This window comes from Eubalaena glacialis, chromosome 8 (assembly GCF_028564815.1).
Source record: "Eubalaena glacialis isolate mEubGla1 chromosome 8, mEubGla1.1.hap2.+ XY, whole genome shotgun sequence".
NCBI classification, from domain to species: domain Eukaryota; kingdom Metazoa; phylum Chordata; class Mammalia; order Artiodactyla; family Balaenidae; genus Eubalaena; species Eubalaena glacialis.
In genome coordinates, this window is record NC_083723.1 from 83,012,398 (window position 1) to 83,038,354 (window position 25,957).

The window sequence follows — 25,957 nt, forward strand, 5'->3', positions numbered from 1 at the left end:
AGAGCCTCTAACCTCCCCTTCCAACCAGAGTGCACCCCGGGGCTGCTCCTATGTAGGCATTCTAGAGCTGCCACTTCCAGGCCAGGGTGTACTAGACAGACAGGAGGAGAAGCCAAAATTCTGCATGGAGGCCCTGCCAGAAACCGGGGAGCTGACATTCTCTCTGGCAAAAGGCAAATGAGTTTCCCACTGGGATTTATGCGTGTAGTAATATGAGGCATGTAATTTCCTTGAAATCAAGTGCAGAAGTTATAGCCGCTGTTTTAAACACATGCTGAGTTTAAAATTTGCTTTCACATATTCCTAAATTGTGTGTCATTTTTCATGCAGTTGAAACCAAAGAGGCAAAGTCCTAAAACTTTAAAAGATTTTTTTCCATATCATAAAAACCTTAGTCAACACTTTTTATGCTCATAGAAAGTTAATGAACTTACTTATTAATATTTTCGTAGCACAATTCAAATGTGATAACCCCTCATTTAACTACTTCTCTCTGAGCAACAAAAGCTTTAAACTACATTGCATATACCTTAAAATTCTATGTGCCTTTTGGGAAAATATATGTGCTTGTTCCCTCTGTGTTTAGAAGCCCCCATAAACAATGTGTCGTGTCTGCCACTATTACCACCTGGTAGCTCACATCAATTCCCTCGCTGGTTTCCTCCAACAAGGCAGCCTTATATGAATGCTTACGGTAACATTTGATAGGCTTTGCTGACGCAGTGGGGGTTAGGCTCAGTTCCCTTATTGTGTTGCCTCTGGTGGAGATTTCTCAGAATCCAGGCAAGTCTCAGATTTGGAAAATTCTAATAGCTTAGCTAGAAGGAAGCATGCATGGGAAAGGGCAATGAATTCATTCTCCACGGGCGTGTTCAAACTCTCATGCTGGAGAGGTAACCAGTGACCAGAGAGTATTTGGGTGCCCTTAATGACTTAGAGCTGCATTAGTCAGCATATTTTCAGCATGTTTCTCATCTTTAGTACACTTACTTAATAGGGCATCAGAGAAGCCATGATAGAATTAATATTCAAGCAAAGCTTTGGATTAGTAACCGAAGAAAAGCCACATGGCTCCCTTGCTATTCTGCTGAGTGGTGATCACCATTTTATACAGTAGCCAGATGTCCAGCTTTGAGAGCATGTTACTCAAAAAGAATAAAATCAGCTTGGTTTTCATGAGGGAGCAAAGGATGGGTCGGATCTGTCTGCTTCACTGATGCAAGAGAATAGAAGAGCATGAAGCATGGGAAGACCACCAATGCAGAGACAACTGGGGAAAGTGTCACATGCATTACAGAGCAAGATAAAGGGAAGAACATTGACTCTGGAGAAGATAGATGTGGGTTCAAACCACTCCCTTGCTCTTTAGCAGCTATTCAGCATTGACAAGTGACCTAGGTTTCTGAAAATCAAGTTTTAAACCTGTAACATAAAATAACATATACCTGATGGGTTGTGATGAGAATTCACCAGAACATATTTAGACTGAAGTGGGAACTTAATAAAAGGCAGTTAGGTCAGGGTGACTATGGCTGTTTGGATCAGAATGGTGCTCAAGATCAGTCAGTGTGATTGTGACTCTCTGGGTCAAAAATGCACTTGAGGCCGGTGGGACTATGGCCCCTTTGGTGAGAATGATGCTCAAGGACCTCATGGTTCTAGATCTCTACTGGATAAGACAAACCATTATAGACCAGGATCTGGAAACTAGATAGAAATGCATGTAGGTGGGGCAAGCCTTGGAATTGAATCAGCTGTAGGAAATGAGAGAAAATCAAGGTAGAGATGAAGGTGAGATAAAAGATGAGGTATGTGTGGAAAACAAGGATGTATCGCAGATCAAATATCCAGTCAAGCACCGTAGGAAAGCTGCAATGTCAGGTCCTGACAGGTGAGTGGTGCATCCCCTGAGACATTCAGGCAGGTCAGCCGACATCACAAAGTAGGGACACCCATGCCATTTAAAGGCAAGTCACCCGCATTCCTGGGTAGATGTTATCATTGAGGCCAAAATATCAGGAATAATTCAAAGTTTCATTTAAAATTTGACAGTTCTTGATATAACACTGTCCCTCCAGAAAGATTGTAATTTTTTGTTCTTTTTCAGAAGGGTAGGTAAATAGTTGCTGCAATCTTCCAACTTTCAAAATTTGACTGTCCTTGGCCATCTGCCCCTGCCATATTCCATGCAAAGGACTTTGACACTGTATTTTATTCACTATTGTATCTGCTGTACCTAACACATGTGTCAAAAGGAAGTCTCAAAGGAAATTTGAAAATACCTAGAATTAAATGAAAATACAACACATCAAAATATGTGGGATGCAGTTAAAGCAATTCTGAGAGGGGAACTTATGTCATTAATGCTTACATTAGAAATGAAGAAAGGTCTCAAATGAATAACCTAATTTCCTACCTCAAGAAACTAATAAAAGAAGGACAAAATAAATCCAAAGCAAGCAGAAAAAAGGAAATAATACAGGTAAGAGCAGAAATCAATGAAACTGAAAATAGGAAAACAATAGAGAAAAATCAATGAAACAAAAAGCTGGTTCTTCGGGAAAAAATCAGTAAAATTGACAAACCACTAACAAGACTTACAAAAATAGAGAGAAGATACAAATCACCAATATCAAGAATGAAATAAGGGATATTACTATGTATCCTGCAGCCACTTAAAAGATAATAAGGAAACAACTTTATGCTCATAATTCAATAACTTAGAAGAAATGGACCAATCCTTGAAAACCAGCAACTACCAAAATTAAACCCACAGGAAATAGGTCATCTGTGTAGACCTAGAACCAGTAAAGAAATTGAACTTGTAATTTGAAAGCTCTCAAAAGAAATGTCTATGCCCAGATGGTTTCAATGGAGAATCTCTATTAAATAAGATTCATGAAATTTAAAAATTTTGTTCTGTAAAACCCATGTGAAGAAGATGAAAAGGTAAGTTACATACTATGAGAATATCTTTTCAAACCACATATCCAACAAAAGACTAATATCTGGAATATATAAATAACTCTCAAAACTTAACAGTAAAAATTGGACAATCTAATTAGACAATGAGCAAAAGACTTGAAGAGGCGCTTCACTGAAGAGGATATAAAGATAGCAAACTAAGTACATGAAAAGATGTTCAACATCATTAGCCATCAGCAAAATGCAAACTAAGACTTCAGTGAGATATCACTGCAAACCTATTAGGATAGCTGAAATAAAAAATAGTGACAACATCAAATGCTGGTGAGGATGCAGAGAAACTAGGTCACTCACGCATTGCTAGCAGGAATGTAAGCTATATAACCACTCTAGAAAATAGGTTGGTAATTTTTTATAAAATTAAACAACCCACTGCCTCGTTCCCGTGTATGTGTTCTCTTAGTTGTCACCATATTGAAACCTGTTTTGAGAGGTGATTGGAATAAAAGGTGTTGCATATAAAAAAATTAGACATTCAAATGCCATACAGAACAGCAATTGTACCCCTTGGCATTTATCCCAGAGAAATGAAAACTTATGCTCACACAAAAGCCTGTACATAAATGTACATAGCAGCTTTATTTGTAATAAATGACAACTGAAAGTAGCCCAAATATCCTTCAACAGGTGAATGGTTAGGCGAGCTGGGGTATATCCATACCATAGAATACTTCTTGGCAAGAAAAAAGAACATACAGGCAACAATCTCCAGAGAATTATGCTGAGTGGAAAAGGTCACATGCTGTATGATCCCATTTACATAACATCTTGGAAATGACAAAATTATAGAAATGGAGAATAGATTAGTGACTGCCAGAGGGCCAGAGGTTATGATGGGGCAAAGAAAACAGGAGTGGGAGGTGGGGAGGTGGGTGTGATTATAAAAGAACAACATGGGGACTTCCCTGGTGGCACAGTGCTTAAGAATCCACCTGCCAACGCATGAGACACGGGTTCGAGCCCTGGTCCAGGAAGATCTCCCATGCCACGGAGCAACTAAGCTCGTGCGCCACAACTACTGAGCCTGCGTTCTAGAGTCCACGAGCCACTACTACTGAGCCCACGTGCCACAACTACTGAAGCCTGCGAGCCTAGAGCCCGTGCTCTGCAACAAGAGAAGCCACTGCAATGAGAAGCCTGCGCGCCGCAACGAAGAGTAGCCCCTGCTCGCTGCAACTAGAGAAAGCCCGCGCGCAGCAAAGACCCAACACAGCCAAAAATAAAAAATAAATAAATAAACAAATAAACAAACAAATAAATAAATAAGAGAACAACATGAGGGATCCTTCTGGTGGTGGAAATGTGCAGCACCTTGACAGTGGTGGTAGATACACTAACCTACACAGGTGATAAAATTGTATGAAACAATACACATACGCACAGCAGGAGAAATCAGAGTAAGATAGGTGAATTGTATGGATATCAATATCCGGTTGTGATATTGTGCTATAGTCTTAAAAAATGTCACCACTGGGGGAAATTGAGCACAATAGAGAAAGGGTTCTATCTCTCTGTATTATTTCTTATAATTACATGTGAATCTACAATTATCTGAAGTGAATTAATATTACTTCTTATTTCCATAAGCACTTATTAAGTATTTGACAATTTCTGGAAGGTTAACTGTATTCTATATTTTTATTTCAATTAGATGTGAATAAATGATATCAGAATTTCTTATTGATAAAGTCAAACAGTCCTCTGTTATAAAGAGCTAAAATTGTTTTCAAAGCTTCCCAAAGCAAAACAGAGACACTTATTTACCAGAAGATATTGATCTGAAACCGTAATTCTCCTCTCTGAGTGTTGAAGGAAATAACCAAAGTGATCCAGCAAGATCTCTGGGATAAGAACCAGCCTACAAATATTCAGTGCTCTCTCTCTTTCTCTCTCTCTCTTTCTTAATTGAAAAGCTGGAGCCCCATCACCCATCAACACAGAAACTGCCTTAGATTGATTTTGGAAGGCAAATATTTCAAGTGCACATTTTATAGGTTATTGACTGAAATAAATTGTCTGTAAATGTGTATCACAGTGATCATTCTTATTCATAAAGATTGAATATTTGTGATTAAAATGAAAATACATTCATTTAAAGCTAGTTACCATTAGGCATCCATCAGGAATGAAGCCGGAAGCCAATTCAGCCACACATCAGAGGGCTCCTGGACCTACAAATCATGTCACGTACACAATGGCTCCTTGCTCTTACACTGGGAACACCGTAGGCCAAGGGTCCATGACTTCAACACTGCACATATGTGGCTGTTATTTAGAACTCTCTGAGGTATAGATTTACATTACCATCTGCCATCTCAGTTGCTGTTTACATCTGTCTTAAAAGGGGGGTTAGGCATAATCAATTACACATAGAAAGCCCTGGAAAAAACACCACCGCAACAACCTGAACTTCGGAGAAGTACATGTCTATCCAAAGGGGAAATAAAGAATTCATACTCTCTTCTCTCTTTGAAAATGTTCCCTTTGAACTTGGGAAATTGTGACGAAAGAGTGTTTTAAAATTCCTAACACTGTTCAGCTTCTCTGAAGGCCCCCAGAAATAATCTCAACTTTTTATGTTTTAAAGTTAATTTAATGATACATGAGACGATAAAAATTTTAAACTTTTGCTCTACAAAAGACTCTGCTAAGAGTTTGAAAAGATAAGCTATAGACTGGGAGAAAACATTTGCAAAAATGTATTTCTGATAAAGAAGGATTAGTATCTAGAATATATAGTTTTCAAAACTCAACAGTAAAAAAAAAGCAAACAATCTAATTAGGAAAGTGGGTGAAAGACATGAAGACACATTTCACCAAAGAAACATACAGATGGCAAACAAGCACATGGAAACATCATTACTCAACAGGGGAATGCAAGCAAAACCGTAATGAGATAATGCTACACACCTATGAGAATGACTTTTAAAAAATTAAACACCGAATGCTGACAAGTATGTGGAGAAACTGAATCACTCATAAATGGCTGGTGGAAATATGACATGGTGTAGCCACTCTGGAAAACAGTTTGGCTGTTTCTTATAAAATTAAACTTGCAATTGCCATATGCGCCAGGAATTTCACTCCTGGGCTTTATTCCAGATAAATGAACATTTATGTTCACACAAAAGCCTGCACATCAATTTTCATAACAGATTTATTTGTAATAGCCAAACACCAGGTACAATCCCGATGTCCTACAACAGGTGAATGGTTAAACTTTGGTGCATACCGTGGAACGCTACCCAGTGATGAAAAGGAACAAATTATTGATACCTGAAAAAACTTGGATGAATCACCAGGAACCATGCTGAGTTAAAAACAAACAAACAAAAATAAAACTCAAAAAGTTACATACTGTACAGTTCCAGCTACATAACATTTTTGAAATGACGAAATTATAGAAGTAGAGAGCAGGCTAGTGGTTGCTGTGGTTAAAGAGTGGGTAAGGGCAGGAAGAGTGAGGTGCGGGGGTGGGGGGGTGGGGAGGAAGGGCTAACGTGAGGCAGGCTTGCGATGATGGGACTCTGCTCTGTATCTTGACTGTATCCATATCAATACACTGGTTGAGATATTGTACTCTAGTTTTGCAAGATGGTAACACTGAAGGAATTACTTTAAGGCTACAGGTGATTTCTCTGTATTATTTTTTATAACTGCATGTGAGTCTGCAATCATCAAAAAAAAAAGGTTTAATTTTAAAAAAGAATTGAGAAGTCTAGGAAGAAAGTATATTCTTTCCACTTAAGTTTGGAGATGAAGATGCTGCTAACCTGTTGGCCAACAAGGCTGCTGGTAAGAGGATAAAGCAGGCCGTTTGGAACAGAGAGCTGCTTTTAGGGACTTTGCCTCAGCATGCAGGCGTTTCCCTTCCTAGCCAGGAGCATTACCTTTTGGCAGCCTTCATCTCTGTCCTAGAGCTTCCAATAAGGACCAAGACAAGGTGGATCAAACAGGGAAGCCTACTCTCTACTGATTCACTACCACGGCATTTGAAGAAATTCTAACCCTTGGGGTCAACCTCAGGATGAACTTATGAGTTCTTGCTCTATTACTGAGATGCTGGCAAATGTCAAGGAGGCATCGACCAACTCAATACTGGGAACTAACTGGTAGCTGAGGCCCATGAGGAGCTTCTTAGGACCCGCACAGCCTGCATCTTCAGGAAGGAAAGAAAACAACATGCATAGAAAGCACTCAGACCTCTTCTGGGAGAACCCATTTCTTGGGCAGTTTTGGTGGGTAGCCTCCTGACTACCCTCAGGGATATCAAGTCCTTCCAGCCCATGCTGATCCCTACCTGATCTCCCAGACTGACCTCCCTGCTCCTGATGCCCAAACCAGTGCCTACAAACTTCTGTTCCTCCAATCAACACAGGACACTTCCTCCAGTGAAAGAACGGGAAACATGGACCCTTCCTCTCCATCCGACAGCATGTCACCTCCCACACAACTTGCTTAAATACCCTTTGACCCTAAGCCTTTCTTGGAGTGCATGTGGATTCCTAATACTAGAACATTTGGTTTAGTTCCTTTGAAGGAGCAAATTTTCCTGCCTTCCATACCCCACCTATATGGTGAGGGCTGCATTCTTTGTTAGGTTTTATCTCTGTCTAAAATGCTCTCACTGGTGAGCAGGACTGTAAAGTGGTTAAGGGCATGGCCTCTAACATTCAACGCCCAGTTCAAACCCTAGCCTCACCATTTACTAGCAGTGAGAACTCGGGCCCCAGATTTCACATCAGTGGGATGGGCATGATGACAGCAGCTTATTTGCAAAGCTGTTATGAGGGTTGAAGAGTGGATATGTGTAAAGAGGAGTGCCTGGCATGTGGGAAGCCTTATGTAAATGTCAGCGATTGCTACTATCATTCGTCTTCTCATCAGGATACTACTCGAAGAGGCAACAGTGGTGAGTGAGAGTACTCTGAATTTAAATTCAAATGGATGTGAGGGTCAGAATTAGCTGTGGCACCTTTGGGGAAGTCACTTAATCTCTCTGTGCCTAAACTTCCATATTTGCAAAGCCAGGCCAAAAAAATCCTACTGCATAAGGTTGTTATGGGGATTAAAGGACCTAGCTTGTTCGTCTGGACTACTCCAGCCTTGCACACCGGGCCCTCAAAGCACTACTCTGTGCATTGCTTTTGTAACGGACAATTATCACGGTAGGGAGCCGTGGCCGCGAGATGAGTCCTCTTTCCCTCTCCATCCCCCTTGCCCTGGCGCCTGAGAAACAGAGCATCCCCATGGCAACAGCGGCAGCTGGTCCCTTGATAAGAGGAGCTGAAGCCGGGCAGCAGCAGCCACTGCCACTGAGGAGCCGGCCCAGCTTCAGAGAGGAAACACTTCCTCCCCATCACTTGCCTTCTCATCTCAGCACCTGCACTGACTGGTAAGTGCTTCGGATTTTTTTACTCTGAGAACTTTTATGGTGAGAAAAGCAAGCTTCCAATAAGTTACAGCTCTTCTGTGGTTGCTGGGACAAAGAAGGCTGCAGCTGGTGGTACAGGGGGCGTGGGAGATGGCGGTGCTTTCTGGAGTGAGACTAAGCCGGAATTAGATGGGGAGCTGGGAAAGTCACCACTTGCAAGTCATTTTTTCCGAGGGAGGTGGACTCCTGAGTTCTGGAAGAACCAGAGTCCCCGCAAATTAAATTGGGAAGTTTCATAATGAACATAGGAATATCTGCGTATTCACACAGCAGTATAGGGAGGCTTACCTTCCAAGGCTGAGGAGTGTCCTAATCAAAAAAAACCTCTCTCTGTCCTACTTTGAGGAAGAGTCATTCCTCGAGGAATACTGCAAATTTAGGCCTTCTAAGTGAACAAATTTGATTTAAAAACGTGGTACTTTTAACCTGAATTCAGTCCTCAGGTTAAAAAAAGATTTGACAAAAGATATGGATTTTTACATAACCAGAGGCTGCTTTAACCAGACACCACATTGGGCTGTGGACATAACCTTCTAACTTTTTATTCCATCAAGCAAATCCAGGCCTGACTAATTTGGGGAAATTCTTTAGAATACCACATGACTCGGCTAAGTGTCAGCTCGCTCCTGAGAATCAGTATTACCATGTTTCCAAGGCCTGGAAATGGGTGTTCTGCAGTTGGTTTGTACCTTGGATTGTTCTTATCTCATCATTAGCTTCAGAAAAGGCCAGAGATGGGACAAGGAAATGGTTCCAATGGTTCAATTTAGATGTACATGTTGTAATTCCAAGCAGAGGACTAAAAGAGCAAAGAAAGCAACTGACATTCTTAAAATGGTAGCATGTGCCGGGATCTGGGCTGGGAGCTTGACACACATTGTACTGTTAATACTCTCAACAACCCTGGAGAAGAGCCACTATCGTGCCCATTTCACAGATGTGGAAACTAAGTTTCCAAGAGGACATATAACTTTCCCAAGTTCACCCAGCTAGAGAGTGGGACAAGCAACCAAGCATTTGTTTCTACCTTATATCACCTCACAGCACCAAATGCTTACAGTCAGTGAGGAATTTTCTATGAATTAAACTACATATTCTAACACGCAACTGAGAAATCTAGTCAGTGTTAAGAGAAAGGACAAAATGCCCAGAGCAGCTTCTGACCTTAAAGTGAACTGACCAATCTTTTTTAGCTGCAGAAATAGCACTGCTATCCTCCTGAAATAGGAACCAGCTCTGAGCTAGTGGAGACAGGCTCCCTCAAAGGTGTCCTCGGCTTCAGCAGGCTGCTCTGGCGTTCCTGTCCTGCAACTTAGCCAGCTTCCTTCCCTGGCACCCAGCTCCCTGGACCTTTCCTCTCCTGTTCTCAAAAGAGAAAGAGACCTTTGTCATTAATAACCCCTGTGTGTTGTGACATCAGTTAATGTATCTCCTCTCTCAGTGGCACTTGTGTTTACAAGTGTCTCTCTGAGAAAAGGAATGTAAGAATTACCAAGAGGAATTGCAAGAGTTTAGCGTCAGGATCCTGAAAACCTCCTCAAGCCCCTGAAATGCCATCACCTGGTCTCTTGTACGTGCTACAACAAAACACCCACATTCTCTCAAACAACAATGAGAAGAGTAATACAGACCCACAGCTCTTTCTTCTCTAGTGGAAAAATCTGAAAACCACAAGTTTTTGTTGTTGTTAGGTTCAACATAAATTCATTTGGTAGGCTTTATTTATGTGATTTAGTGTGAATATTCATATTTTTCCTACAGAAGTAATGCCTGTGATGGTGGAGCTTCCTGAGACTCCTCTGGAGGTGTTACATAATAAAAATATCCTGATTTCCACCATACACGTGGCCCCAGGCTTTTCAGGAGAGGTTGGGAGGGCCAATACTGACAGTCACAGTGGCGGTCCTAGTCGTCACTGTGTGAGTATTCAAATACAGAGACCACACTGAACCAATAAACGGCAAGAGAATGAATGCTAAAGGACCACAAATCTTTGACTAGAAAACAGTTTATAAAATACCCCCAAAGCATCTCTTCAGTCCCTAGCACTTTGGTTGGAATCTGAAGACCCAGGGTACCAGGTGTTTAGGTACGAAAGAAAGAGCTGATGCTTCAGAAATTTCCCATATTACAGCGAGCTGCTGAGGGAGATGATGAAACATTCCCTGGGCAGCATGACAGAAGCAACATCCATATGTTGTGCTTGGGGTGGAGACTGAATTAAAGAGAGAAATGCATGGGCAGAGTCAGGAATACAAAGTAGAAATATTCCTTTTCCTAGTTCAAGAATTAGACTAGCTCCTGACTTACAGTGGCTCAATTATCCTGAGCACCCCTTCTCACTGAGGGTAGAAATGCAGAGGGGGTAGGGAGACGGGGTCATCTTATGCTAAGATTCAACAGGCAGATAAAATGACGATCATTAATAAGGTGATGCTAAACTCCAAATACCTCTCTCCTCCGTGTACTCGTTCCTTTGTTTGTGTGAAGGTTTTCTGCCAAGAAGACTGTAGTGACATCATCCATAGTAAAAGCAGCTTCTAATCCCATGGGCAAAACGCATCCCTGCCCAGCATGGGGTATTTTTGTAAAGTAAAATCCCAAATGTGAAAATCATCTCTCAGCCTCCTAGTAAACAGAGGCTTACCATCATTCTTTCCCTCACACTGATTTAAAATAGTGATGTGTCCCCCATAGACACTAGGTGCTACCTGGGGGAGGAGGCATGTGTCAGTTTTGTGACTAATCACCAGGTACCCTTACCTTGTCCATGGACTTCTGACACTTGCACAGTTCGTCTCTCAAGGGCAGCCTCCTTTCTCTCAAGTCCAGTACTGTGAAAGCCAATTTGCTCAGATGGTGGCTGGCTGTCCCATGGGTCAGCATCTAGATGAAAATGAAAGAGTCAGTGATTTTTAGAATTGTTCAGTTCCTCAGCTGGTCTTCATTAGCCAGCTATCTAGTAAGGTATAGACAATGTTACATGACTGACATTTACTCAATACCTACAATGTGCAAAGCACATAGCTACTATTTAATCGTCATAGTAACTCTGGGATAGTTACTATTAAGTCTATTTTACAGATAAGAAAACTGAGGCTAAGAATGGGGGCAGAGAGGACCATATGTCCCCGGGTACCAGTCTGTGGGTGCACCAGGAAGACGCTCGCCTTGGCAAATTCTACCACAGCAGCAATAGACTGTAGGTAGAAAGGGCAAAAACGATTATATTGCACTTGGGCTCCATCTACCCTCACTACATCATGACGATTTAGCCACTTCATCAAAGTCTTACTGCTTTTAGGTAAAGGGCTGAAATTTAACCTAGATCTATTTGACTTGAAAGCTCAGATTCAAATTAAATAAACCAGCTATTGAGCACATAGGAGCAGCCATATGATCCAAGTACAAAAAACAGCTTACATTAGGTTGGAGAGAAGGAGAGGGGTACTCCTGCCAGAGGGGACCTAGGGTAGAAGGTAAGAGGCCTGAGTTCAAATGATGGCTCTGACTCTAAGTATGTAACTAATTGTAGGTCATTTTAAGCTCTTTGAGTCTCAGTTTCTTCTTCTAGAGAATGAATATTTTAACTAGTTCCTGCATGGGGTGATGTTGAGCACAAAGTCTATGACAGGGCCCATGACTTTCTGCCCAAAGAGATGAAAGATTGAGTAGGTACGCAGGCCGTATCTGAATGACTTTGCCTCCAGACCCCAACACTGAGCCCACTCATCCTGAATGATGGTCCCATAGCTTTCCTCTTCACGCAAGCAGGTAGGGGCCGGCCACCCAAGTTAACAGCATACTTCCTTATGGTCCCAGGGAGTTGGCAGTCTCTATACAAACACTAAAAACAATGGTCTGAATTGATTTCTGCTGAAGTCACTCAGTGAAGTCAGTCTGCTCATAATGACACTGAAAGCTGCCTCAAGTGATCCGTTAATGGCTCCATCTGCTACACAATGATCTCAGCTTGTAGGAGGAGAGGCCCTCTAGCCTTCCCAGAGAACACTGGCTTATTCCTCAGAAGACAACTGAGTTGAACTAATTCTGTGAGCTTGAAATGTTAACACAATTGGTCTGTGTGTTCCTCTGCATACCAGTGATCCAAGAATCTCAAGAAAAAAGGACCAGATGGGTCATTATAATCTTATTCCTCTCCAACCATTCTTGCTATGGTAGGACATGAGTAATAAATTATCTAAAAGAAACAGAATATAGGCAGACTCTAATGAAGACTTCCTATAAATCTCAACTAATGCATTTCTCATTCAGACCTGACACATTCCATTCTGAATTTCTACTCCTTCTGGACAATGGCTACAACTAATAGCTCTGAAAAATTCAATGGATTTGCGGTTTAGGAAAAATGGGCGATGGGGGAAGGAGGAAGAGGAAACAGATTTGCTATAACGTCAGAAATCTCTAGGGAGAAAATAATAAAGATCCATTTCAAGACTTAGATTTTTTCCTACCACGTCTCTACGACTGTTGTAATATGGATAGGGAAGAAGTCTCATTACTTCATAGTTATAAGCATGTAATGGTAGAAAACCAGAAGCCTGGTTCAATTTCGATTCAAAGGAACCACTGTATTAAGAGTCTTGGGTCTCTAGCGGAAGTCTTCAGAAACGGAGATGGATCCAAGCTTGGCTATTTAATAGATGTGTGACTAAATAAATTAATTAAATGTTCTGATCCTCAGTTTCCTCACCTGTGAAGTAGGCATAATCTCACTTTGCAGAACTCAACAGAAAAAAATACAGGCAAGGTTTAATCAAGATTTTCTGTAACTCCCAGCTAACTCTTTTCTAATTCAGACTTTACAAGTGTTCATTCTTGAAACTCCCACAGTGCTTCTGAAAGACAGCAAATATTGAACATTTGATACATGACAATTACTGATAATCCGTGTGTGTGTGTGTGTGTGTGTGATTCATTTATTTTGGCTTAAATCTTAAGTTTAGAGCTTCTAGTAGCTAAGTAGAAGAAGCAGACTTTAAATATAGGATTGAATTGAGAACATAGTAGTAACTGCTCAGTAGATATACTTATTTAATAAGTGAGTGAATAAACAGAATAGGTACTAATGGACTTGTTTCTATACTTCTGTGGTGCTGGAGAAGAAATCCACACACGGGCCCTCCTTTGATGATGTCCACTGAGCAAATGCAGCCACTGGAGCTCTCAGAAGACAGACTGGACAAGCGTGACCCTCGTTGTGGCCACTTAGGTAAATGCTCCAGTGTTAATGTCAATAGTGAAAGTCAGAAAGGGAGCATCTCTGCCATTCAGTTTGCAAGCAAGTCAGAGGGAGGCCCCCTGAAACCTGATAGTTTGTGACTTCTGATGACAGCCAACACCAGATGGACGGGCAAATAGCCATGGGTCTGTGGGGTCTGCCATGTAAATATTAGCTGAAGCACTGTAGAGAAGTTCATTAGAATTAAAAAAAGAGGGGAAAGGCATTGTCCTCTTTTTTGGGTCTGACAGAGTCCCAGGCAGAGCATTTTTGAGGCAATAAATGGAATGTGACATTATAGCTTGTTTCCAGTACTTCCCGGCACACTTATACCCCATGTGCAGTGCCAATAAAATACTTCAAATATCTCTCTTTGCCTATCAAGACAGAATTTTAAATAGCCTTTTTCTGTTTATTGTCAATCTGTTTCCTTTCCAGAACTGACTTTTTGCATAACCTTTGTAATGAAAATACCAGAAACATTTCTGCCTCTACCCATTTCTAAAAATGAGACACTCAGACTTTTGATGGATGGGCCTTTTGCATATTCATAGCCTTTGTTTATGCCTCGCCTGGTTATGACTCCCCTTGCCTCTCCCCTCTCTCCATTTACCATCAAGATATTTTATATTCAGGATTTCTCCAAAAATAGGAAAAAAGGCAATTGAAGTAAAAGTCAGAATTGAAGGAAATGTCTTGCTCTTTGTACGGTGCCCTGAATCGCTTCTTGGGGTTGAATGGTGATGCATGACTGGTCCATAGCCAGCCTGTACTTCCAGAGACCCCACAGCCAGGCAGCACCCATTCTGAGCCACTTTAATTCATTCAACAAATGTCTACGGTATGTATAATATGGGGGGAAATGAACTGTGCTCTGTGGTAATAAATTTTTAAAATTACATTTTCCATCCGGCATTAAGATACATAGACTCAAGAGCCTGGGTTTAATCCTGATGCCATAACCTGCCAGCAGTGGAATCTTCAGCCTTTTAGCTGGCCTTCTAAACCTCAGTTTCCTCATCTGCCAGTTAGGGATAATTGTACCTTTCCTCGTGGGCATGGTGTAAGAACTAAATGAGATAATATATTCAGGATGGTGTGAATATTTACCAGCTGGTAAAACACAGGCATTGACGAATCAGAAAAGGTGTTGGTCCATCCCACACACTAAAATGAGGTGAAATCACCTAGTACATAAGTAGTACTCAATAAAGCCCCCTTCTCATCTCCTTTTTTTGCATGCATGTAAACATAAAATTATATAGTCCAATGCCTTACATAGTACAATTTCAATAAATGCTTATTAATTGAGATGATTGGATGAAATTATTAAAATCTCCTAGATAAAAGGAAATATTTATTACTACTAAATATGGCTGAAGAATGATGCTGTTTGATTTTTTGGTTATGTATTATGATCTTCTGATGAGGCAGGCATAATGATATACAGTTACTAAATATTTCTGATAGTTGGTTCCTCACACGTATTGGGTTTTCTAAAACAAAGGATCATCCAGATATAACATCCAATAGACCATAAGTAACTTGGAAGCAAGGTCCATTTCTTACTTTTCTTTTTAGTCCTAGCTCAATGCCGGCATATACAGTAGAGGTTTAATCAATATTTGTTGAATAAATAAATGAATGAATGACACAGGTTATGTCTAGACCCACAAAAGTGAAGTGAAAAGGTTTGGCACATTTAATCCACAATATTTTAAAGAAAGTGACCTGAATATTTTCATAAACAAAAGAAAGAGAAAGAGAGGAAAGACAAAAGGGAGGAAGGAAAAAAGGAAGGAAGGAATGGAGGGAGGGAGGGAGGGAAGGATTAAAAAAATCCAATTACTCTCTGAATTTCCCCAACATCATTCATAGTTGTACATCTAGCCGGACAGTATCCAGGCCATAGTGAGTTTCCAGAGAAGACAAATAGCTTCACTGCCTTGCAGCTTCTTTGAATCCTAAGGGGATAGCTCCTTATCCATAATATGTTTGAGTTCATTCATTCAAGCATACATTCAACAAATATTTATTCATTGTTGCTAAGGAGATAAAACACAAGACACCTGTCATAAAAGACGGCCAAGAAGATATGCATAAGTAATCATTAGATCACCCTTTAAAGGTGTTAGCATGAGTAAAAATGCTGTGGATACTTAGAAAATGAGAAAGGACACCCAGGACTCGGGTTAATAAGAAAAGTCAATGATGGGGTGGGAGTGGGAAGGTTTGGCTTTCCTCTGAGCCTTGGAGAAAGTATTGGGGGTAAGCAATGGCCAGAGTGAACATTTTTTGAGGATCTGAAATATATCAAATGTATCAAATGTTTTACCATCATTAACAAATTTAGTTCTCTCTCTCTCTCCCTTTCTCTCTCTTTCTCTCTCTTCTCTCTCTCACTCTCTCACACACACACACCCCGATTTAATATTATCCTCATCTTAAAATTTGAGAGAATATTAAAGTTCCTAGAAATTAAGCCCCCCCCAACAAAAAAGGAAAAAAAAAAGAAATTATGGCCCAAGTTCTCAGAACTAACAAGAAACTGAGTCAGGATTTGAACTTAGATCAGTCTAACTCTACTTATTTATCCATTCAGCAAGCATTTATTGGTGGGAGAGGCAATTAAGAATAAAATTATCAAAAGGATATATAATCTTTAATCTCCAAGAAGGCTCCATCTAGAGCAGGAGATAAATCATTACAGAATGAACAAATGCTAGAACAGTGACAGAGGCGCTCAAAGGACAGCAACATAAACCAAAGCACAGAGGAGTAAAATGGAACAGAGAGAATACTTTAATGGGCAAAGGGTGATCAGATCGAATTAATTACATACAATGACATCTGATGGACATGATGTAGAATCCAGGCTTCAAAAGCTCTGGTGAGGTAATGTAGGGGACTGAGGAAATTAAAGAGATGAATAAGACGCGAGGACCTGGGGTTAGGATGGGCAAATAGGAGAATTGCAAAGCCAGGGGGCAGGGTAAAGACCAATGCTGATATACACACTACTATATATAAAATAGATAATCAACAAGGACCTACTACTGTATAGCACAGGGAACTCTACTCACTACTCTGTAATAACCTATATGGGGAAAGAATCTGAAAAAGAATAGATATATGTATACATATAACTGAATCACTTTGCTGGACACTTGAAATTAACACAACATTGTAACTCAACTATACTCCAATATAAAATAAAACTTTTTTAAAAAGACCAATGCTGAAGTGTAAGCGTGAATCACTGGTGTGACTTGGCCAGTCATAGAAATGAAGGCAGTGAGGAACAGACTGGGAACCCAACTACAAGACCAAAGAGAGCATAAGGCGCCGTACTGGCCCTTGGGTTCTCCAAAGAGAATAAGGCTTGAGCAGAGGAAATTGGGAAGGAGCATTTGGCACCTGTTCTCCCATCAGAAATGTAACTTAAACCCACTCTATGCCTTGCTTAACTATATTTTAAAATTCCTCTTTGCCTTGATTATCCATCCCATTTAAGCTCTCACCATTTGGAATTTTACAGAATTCTACTTTTATTACATGATTTATGCATGTAAAGTCTGCTGTAGAAGAGGCCACAATAAATAAATACTTTTCTTTTTCAGACCAAACGACTTCTACTCCTATCATCAGGTATAATAGGAATCCAACCAGTCCGTGACTGGACACTTATGTAATATTCTTTTTTTCTTTGCGTCTTGTCAAAATCAGATGACCTTTCAGACCAGTTTTTTAAGGACTGTGATCTCAAAAAGAAGCCAAGAAAAGGGAAAAATGTACAAGTCACCCTGAATGTTGAGTCAGACCAGAAAAAACCAAGGAGAAAAGATACACCGGCCCTGCACATCCCACCTTTCATACCAGGTAATGGACAATGAGGTCAGTTTGCACATCTGTAAAAGGGAACTGCTTGCCTCTAGATCACATTGGTCTTACAATTTTTTCCTTAAATAGTTGGATGTTTTTAAATCACTGTTACAATCTCTACATTTGTCTTAGTTACGATAAGGCCAGCCACTATAACATATATATATATATATATATATATATATATATATATAGTCCAAAATATTAGTGGATAACACAATACAAGTTTACTTTTCCCTCATCAGTGGAAGTTGGGGGCGGGGGAGGCAGGCTGTGCTCCAAACAGTCCCGCAGGGACTCGAGTCGATGGACATCATCAGTACACGGCTTCTAAAGTCACCGTAGGCATCCAGCAGGCCCAGGGCGGACAGAGTGCAGGACTGGCAAGGCTGCAAGTGGCACACACACTTCCTTCCGTCACAACCCTCACCCGACTGCAAGGGAGGCCGAGAAATGCAGCCCAGCTGAGTGCCCAGAAGAGCAAAACAGTCTGGTGAACAGCTAACGGAGTCTCTATAACAACCGTGCATGTGACACGTGACACTCTCTTGTTTCCAAACGTTTTGTTTTGTCTTATTTCCTTTACCGCTTCCCTCCAGGCCATTTATTTAATGTCCTCTCTATTCACAGCCCACTCGGGGGGATACAAAACAAATAGAACACAGAGCATTCTGAAAAGGAACTTTCTTTCAGTTTTATAAGAAATAAGAGAAACACATAAACAGCTGAAATACAGAGCAAGAAGTAACATCATAACGGAGGTCCTCAGATAAGGACCCTGGGAGCTCAGTGTGGACACTTTTATAGCGGAGGCTGTTTTCAGAGAGTTTTCTCCATTCTACAGATGGAGGAAAACTGTCACGCGGAGAAGAGAGGAGAGTAGGCAGGTAGGGGGAAGTAGAGGACTAATTAAGTCAGTGAAGAGTGTAGCCCGTGGCTTATAAAACAGCAAAGGCCCCATCGCTCTAATGGGGGTGGACTTTGGCAGCAGACGGACCTGGGCTCCATTCCTCAGGCACATGTCTTTGCCTCACTTTCCTCAGCGAGTGGACGGTGGTAGTAATATTAAATTGCTCAGGGTTTTGTGAGGCTAAAATGAAATCAGGCATGTAAAATCCTTTGCACAAACGATGTTCTCTAGTGTAGCCTCAATAAATACTAATTCTTATTATAAAGAAACTGCTTTTGTTAAGATGTTTGAAAAGATCTATTGACTACCATCACCAGGTGTATGTGCAAATATGGATGCATGTATTTGACCCTGTTTCTCCCTCTGTTCCCCTAATTATGCAGGTGTGCTTTCAGAACATTTAATTAAAAGATACGATGTCCAAGAGAGACATCCAAAAGGCAAAATGAGTCCAGCTCTTCATAATACTGACCTGGAACAGAAAAAGCCAAGGAGAAAAGACACACCTGCCCTGCACGTGTCCCCCTTTGCAGCAGGTAAAAGAGCTGGTACAGGGCATTTTCAGGGGGTGATGGAAACAGGTCAAGAGCCTTACCATCTGGAGGTGTCAGAGGCATGGCCTTTGTCCTGGCCCAGCAAACTGTGTCTCAAAGAAGCGCCCAGGGGAGGAGTAGCATTTACTGCTGCCTTTCAGGTTTACCTTCGTTGGCCGCTCCCCTGGGGCTGACTTGGAGCTGGGTGAGGATCAGAGCATAATTCACGCTTCAGCAGAACTGGTCGAATTCACTGAGCCAATGAAATAGAAATGTCAGTGGGCCCTTGGAAAGAGTTTAAATACCCTCCTCCCCAGTCTTCCAGGAATCTTGCATTCTATAGCTGACAGCTGAGTCTCCCAAGACACCTGGATATATTTACCAAATCCTCCAAAGAAGAGAAAGAGAGAGCGAAAGGGAGAGAAAGAGAGCTGCAGAAATAATGATAGCTCTCTTAATATGTGTCAAATCAAACCAAAAAATCTTGCTGAACTATGTGCACAACCCCACGTTATAGGCCAGGGCAGCCAGCGTGTGAGGTATAGCCTTGTCCCTGAGAATTTTATGTACAAGCTGGGGAGAAAGACATATACAATCACGGTTAGAGTATAAGACAGAGTGCGTGTTTGTTCTATATAGGTAGTTGGGGGTGGGAGAATGGCAGAAGAGAAAATGTGCTAATGTTTACTGAAACCCTACTTAATGTTAGCTACTGAGTTTACATGTCTTGTGGATTTTCAAAAATCAACCGAATAACACAATAACTATTATCTCACTTTACAGATAAAAAAATTGAGAGAGAATTTAAGTAACTTAGCTACTCTAAAGTCTTCTGTGATGAAATTGATGGATGGATGGCTGATTGCCTAAATGATGATGGGATGATTAGAATGATTGATGAATGGATCAAATTATGCTCACATTCAAGCACTGTTACATGACAGAGCTGGGGCTCCCGTCCAGGTCTGTCTCATCTGTGAGCGGTTTTTCGTTGCACCATGCTATGGTTTGGACTGGTAGCATTTTAGCAATCCAGAAGGGACACTTGGGAGGAGATGAGATTTAGTCATTATTATAAAACTGTATTTTCCCATTATTGCATCTAATAACAAAATTGAAAGACGGCTCAGAACACATCATGAAAAGACAGTCAGGGGAGCAGACAGGGTTACTGACCTCTGAGAAGAGCCAGGCAAGGAGGAATGGAGCATGAAGAGGCACTTGTCTGGAGAAATGGACCAAGGACCAGTTGGGAGGGTCTGAACCTGCCTCGGCCATGTTTCTCATAGGTTACATGCATCTCTACCTATACTGATCCTTCAACCCATCACACATTTCCTCCAAGCTCTGCCTCTGTCCAAATTCTAGTCACCTTTTAAGACTCAGCCAGCTTAAAGTCTCTGCCAACAGACCCCTCCAAGGCCAAAATGAATATTTTTTATTCTGAACTAACTCTGTATTAGAGCTGGGCATGCGAATACCAAGACTTTGCCCTCTCTTTTAGTATTGTCCTTATTGTTTTTGTTGCTGTTATTTAAATTGACTTACATCAAAGACTTTTTCGATGAAGTCATGAGAATTGGCCTGGGATTGCCCTGTGTTGCTGTTATTCACCTTGATATCGGGTCCAGTCCCTCCTATATAGCCACGCTCAATAAGTGTCTGTTCATTAGATATTCCATTTGGCAATCATGATTTAGCAGTTTCAAGTTCTCCATTAGGAGACATTATTTTCTCCTCCTTCTTGTATTTGTTTTTATTCAAGTCCTTCTAGGGGAAGACTTAGTAGAGGAACAAAAATACTGACGGTCAGAGAGTTACCTTAGTACACAGCACTGAACATGGGCTTTGGAGTCAGACAGGTGTAGGTTTGATCTCTGGTTCTGCTCCATTCTAGCTTTGTGACCTTGGGAAACAGACCATAAGAGCCTCCTTCATTCCATCCATCTCTGAAAGGAGAACCATAAAATCTGTCTCTCAAGGTTGTTAACACAATTAAATAAAGTATATAAAGCCCCTAGCACACTTCCTGGCTTATTGAAAGTCCTCAATAAATGTTAGTTCACCTCTATCCTCTTTTCAAACTTATATTCTTTTTTTTTTTTAACATCTTTATTGGAGTATAATTGCTTTACAGTAGTGTGTTAGTTTCTGCTTTATAACAAAGTGAATCAGCCATACATATATATATATTCCCATATCTCCTCCCTCTTGCATCTCCCTCCCACCCTCCCTATCCCACCCCTCTAGGTGGTCACAAAACACCGAGCTGATCTCCCTGTGCTATGTGGCTGCTTCCCACTAGCTATCTATTTTACATTTGGTGGTGTATATATGTCCATGCCACTCTCTCACTTCGTCCCAGCTTACCCTTCCCCCTCCCCGTGTCCTCAAGAACCTTATATTCTTTGAGATAAGTTAAACCATTTCTAAAGGAGAGAATTTTTCTAGTCACAGTGTTTTACCTCTCCATAGAACCCTGCTGATTCAAGGAACTTCCTAAACTGTTAAGCTCTATTTCTCTGGGAATGGAGGCTGCTTACGTCCCAATATCGACATCCTAAGAGAGCAGCTTCCCAGACAAATAAAAAATGTTTATCAAACAGTGCAAAGTACACAAGAGTTGGAGCAGTGGCCTGTATACATTGTGGAATTCATTGAATCAGCAAATCTTTGGGTTGCAAGTATTTGCAATTATAGATAGTGTTCTATGATTCTAGCTTTCATTAGCATATTAGCTGAAGTACTTTATTTTTGAAGAGCCTTTTAGTACCTAAAGTAATCGAAATGCTAGTTACGCTGATAAGAATAGAGCCTTCAGCAGATGTTCAGAGAGACACACTGGTTCTAATAAGGGTCTTGAGAGGAACTCACAGGAAAATGCACTCCGGAGACATCGCCTCTCATTAGCCCTTGGCAAGTGAAGGCTGGACAGGGATTCACTCTCTTCTTTAAATCTCTAGCTCACTACCTTCATTCCCTGAGGTTAATGAGCTTCTGTGACAGCTTCCAGCCATCAGACAACTCCTCTGAGCAGTGAGGGGTCATCTCGGGCTTCCTTGCCAGCCCAAGCTTTGCTCTCCATGTGACCCACAGTTGCCAGGGCCAAGGAACTGCAGGGCAGGGAGCACTGGTTTGGGATTGGTCAGATCTGCATAGCCGAGACCTGCTTAAGAGGAAGCGAAGTTTTCAGTTGAGGTCTGTGGCAAAAGGAACTGGAGAAAGTAATGAATAATGAGGCTGCAAGCATTGAAGAGAAGCTTCCTGAAAAATTGGCCCATGAGCTGTGAACACTTGGAGATCAAAGCTCAATATGGTACTCGTAGAAAGGAGCCTGATGTGTCCTTTGAAAGTGACACCTCTTCTGTCCTGCCGGGAATAGAGCGCGCTCTCGGGTGTGGTTTACCAGGAGCAGTGGTGTCTTAGCCCTGGCTGCCTTAGATCGGCACACATCTGTAATGCAGATGACTGGCTTTAGATGGTGTTCTGGCTGGGATCATGGCCTAAAACAGCTTGCTGCAGGGCTAATTGACCCTTTAGAGACCTTGGACTAACAGCTTTGGCCTTAAAAAACACATCAAGCTCTAAGAAGCAACCAAGTGCCCTAAACTCTTCTACATAGAGAGTGGAGTGGAAAGAAGTGACATTTTTCTAAATCCCTATTATATTCCAAGTCTTGCGCTAGATGTTAGAATATCCTTTGAGAATCTCATAGTTTGGTAAGGAGACGGATGTCTTGTCCAATGATTCCTACAATGTGTAAAGTTCTTTAACAGAGGTTCATGTAAGGTGTGATTGAAGCATAAAAGAATGTTGGGCTAAATCTATCTTGGTGGGATCACCCCCTGTGGGAGATACAAATTATGTTTCCTCCAGTTTTACAGACGAATAAACTGAGGCTCAGACAGGTTAAGTGACCTGCTCCAAGTTCAGCGGCCAATGAAGGGAAAGCTTTCTGGCTCTAGAGCTCATTTCTCCAATAATACACCTCTGCTTATACAGGAAAATGTGAGGATCAGGGCTGGGTTAAATCAGATAGACTAGTGTTTGTCGAATCTCATTCATCTTCAAATAACCAAAGGCAATGATATGAAGCATGAAGGATAAGCACACAGTGATGACATATAGATGCTACTGATTTAAGCCTCATCCTGAGCAATGATATCCATGAAATCAAGATTTTGATAAACTACCATATATTTTTTTCATTATAAGACGTTAAAATGAATGCTTAATTATACTACTATAAATTCTAGTTCACCTTCCACTTGAAAGTATCTCCTGTGTCCCTGTGGAAAACCTAGCCCACTTTGGGAAGGGCTGACCTTGATGATTTAACAGCTTCCTTCCTTCCCTGAAATCCCAGGATTTTTTTTTTTTTTTTTTTTTTTTTTTTGGCCCAGATGCTTGTACAACTAGGTGTCAATGATACTTAAAATAACCAGAAAGTTGACTAGGATCTGGGAATTTAAAGGCTCCTGTCCACATTGAATCCACCCAAATTTGGTGTAATGTGAAGAAATATCAAGGAAGGAAGGATGGTATGCTTGGGGGTAACTCTATGTTCTTCTATCAAGATAGCCTTAATTCTAAATTAAAATCCAAACCTCTGTGCAACTGGTATAAGAGAAAACATCTCCCACTCTGTTTCATAAGTGATTTGTGCAAAAGCTTTATTTTCAGCCAGACTCTTGAAATTGTTTTTCTCCTCCAATAAATATCAGCTAATTGGTAAAGAACCCATATGAACAAAGTAGGGACTGAATCAAATGAATAGTCATTAAGATCAACACATAGTTTTCATCAATTTGCCACTGTTGAATGGAGTCCAGTGTTGTAGAAAGGCCCCTTGTGGTGCACAGCTTTCCTCCCTCAAGTTTAGATCTTTGTGAAATGCTTCATGCACAGAAAGGTCTGTAATTCTGAGAAGGGTGGGAAGTGATTCAAGGCAGCGGTGGGAAAACAAAGCTGACTGACTGGAGTGGGATGACAGAAACCATGGAGGACTGGCCCTGAATCACAGCTCCCTTTCCTTTTGTTAAAACAACCCATTTCACAGTTCACAGAACGAGCAGAACCATCCAGACCTCCTTGGATGGTTTTTTTCTGGGCTGATCAGTCCAGAAAATGGTGCGCAGGCTTCTGAATTCCACAGACTAGTAGACTTTTAAAAACAAGATATTGTGAGCCTAACATAGGGATAGCAATTTCGAATTTGGCCTAGTAAGGAGACTGACAAAACAACCATCTAACACCCCTAAAATTTCATAAAAGAAAGGATATTTTAATCCCCAAAAGAAGAAAAAGAATCATCTCAAAATAAAGGACAGCTTCTTAAATTGTAGCCATATAGCTGTATGAAAAAAAGTCACTGCATTTTCCTTATTTTCTCGTTTTGCTCTAAACCACATAAAATTTATCATCTACCAGCACTGACCTTCAGAAGCAGCGTGTTCAGAGTCTCAGCTCAATATTTCCCCCAGATGTTAGTAAAATATGTGTAGTTTGACTTCATGAGGCTTACCAGTTCTTTTCAAAGGGAAAACAAACTAGTGAATTGTGAAAGGAAAGGAAGAACTAAGTAGCTCATGGCTGTAGCACTGTGCTAAGAATTATTACATACTTCTCATTTAGTTGTCACAATAACCCTTTATATAAATATTAATGCCCTCATTTTACGTACAAGAAACTTAGGTCTGAAGGTGTTATCTGGCCCAACACAGATTGTGTTGAATGAGTCCAAAGCAGTTAGACTCCAAAATCCGTATGCTTGCCATCCTACTGCTGTAAGCTTAGACGTAGAACGTAGAGAAGGGAGTGAAAGTTGCCTCTGACTCCTAGGTTGAGCATCTTTATAACCATAACGGTGTTCTCACTGAGCCACAGATCCTCCGGGAAGGCCAAATAAGGCCCCTCAGCTCCCTCTCTCTCTGTTGGCACCTTTAGCAGTCAGCTTTGCAGACATTAAAACGTTTCTGCGTTGCCATGCTCCTGTGTACTGTCTATGCTGTAAGGTCGTCTAATATTTTAATTAGAGGCACTTAATTGCAGACCTGTGCTTTGTTTTGCAGGTGTGACACTGCTCAGGGACGAGAGACCCAAAGTGATCATGGAAGATGATGAAAAAGATGGTGACAAATAGCTATTTAAAGATATTTCCCCTAAGACCACCTGTAAATAGGTTAGATTGGTTCCCTATGGCGACCTAGAAAAAATAGACTTGTTTCTGCTCTCATTTTGTCATAGTCTGCCTTTAAGATCCAGACACATTTTCCCCAGGAGGCATACTATATCAGATTGCCAGTCATCTCTTTGTCTTCCTCTTCTTTTTTGAATCTGGTTTCTATTCCCACTTCTTGAATTTTCATTTTCTGATGCAGTGGAAAGGAAGCAGATCATCCTAACTTGGGAGATAACAGGGAAAGCTTTAGTGCTCAGCATCTGCCTCTTCTGGATCAATTCGTGGAGCAAAGAGCGTGGATAACATGCGAATCCTTTATTTCTTGGCTTATGCTGCTGGGCGGGACTTGACTTCACATCATCCAAATACTAGTTCAAGTTGGGGCTCCCTGTTGCCAGTTAGGGAAATGAGAATGTTTGGGTTCTGACTCACTGATTGCTTTGGAGAATATGGTCTTTTATCTCTTTTATCCTTTCTCAAGAGTCCAAGTGTCTCTTGTGACATACCTAACTAAGATCCTTGTAACTGATACCCTAAAAGTGAATATGTGAGCTGGGGGAGTCAACCCAACCAACCATGCCTTGACTGAAAACACCACAGATAGAGGGTGCCGGTCTATCTGGGAAGCTTAGCAATATACCCTATTTATTTTTTAAAATGTTTCTTAACTATGTTGTCCTGAAATTTTGTGAGTTGTGTCACAAACGACCATTACTAATGATAGGTATAATACCAATGTTTGTGATGAATTTACTTTTTAGAAACTTAATTAAGATCAATGGAAGGCCGT

The 25,957-nt window shown here is 41.1% G+C and overlaps 1 protein-coding gene across 1 annotated transcript; it reads left to right on the plus strand.

The window, feature by feature from the left end:
• Positions 1 to 13,570: 13,570 nt before the first annotated feature.
• Positions 13,571 to 25,128, plus strand: PPP1R17 (protein phosphatase 1 regulatory subunit 17). Its single transcript, XM_061197892.1, has 4 exons — positions 13,571 to 13,652; positions 17,388 to 17,540; positions 18,837 to 18,989; positions 25,058 to 25,128. Exons 1-4 carry the CDS (start codon positions 13,571 to 13,573, stop codon positions 25,126 to 25,128), a joined length of 459 nt encoding a protein of 152 aa, XP_061053875.1.
• Positions 25,129 to 25,957: the final 829 nt, after the last annotated feature.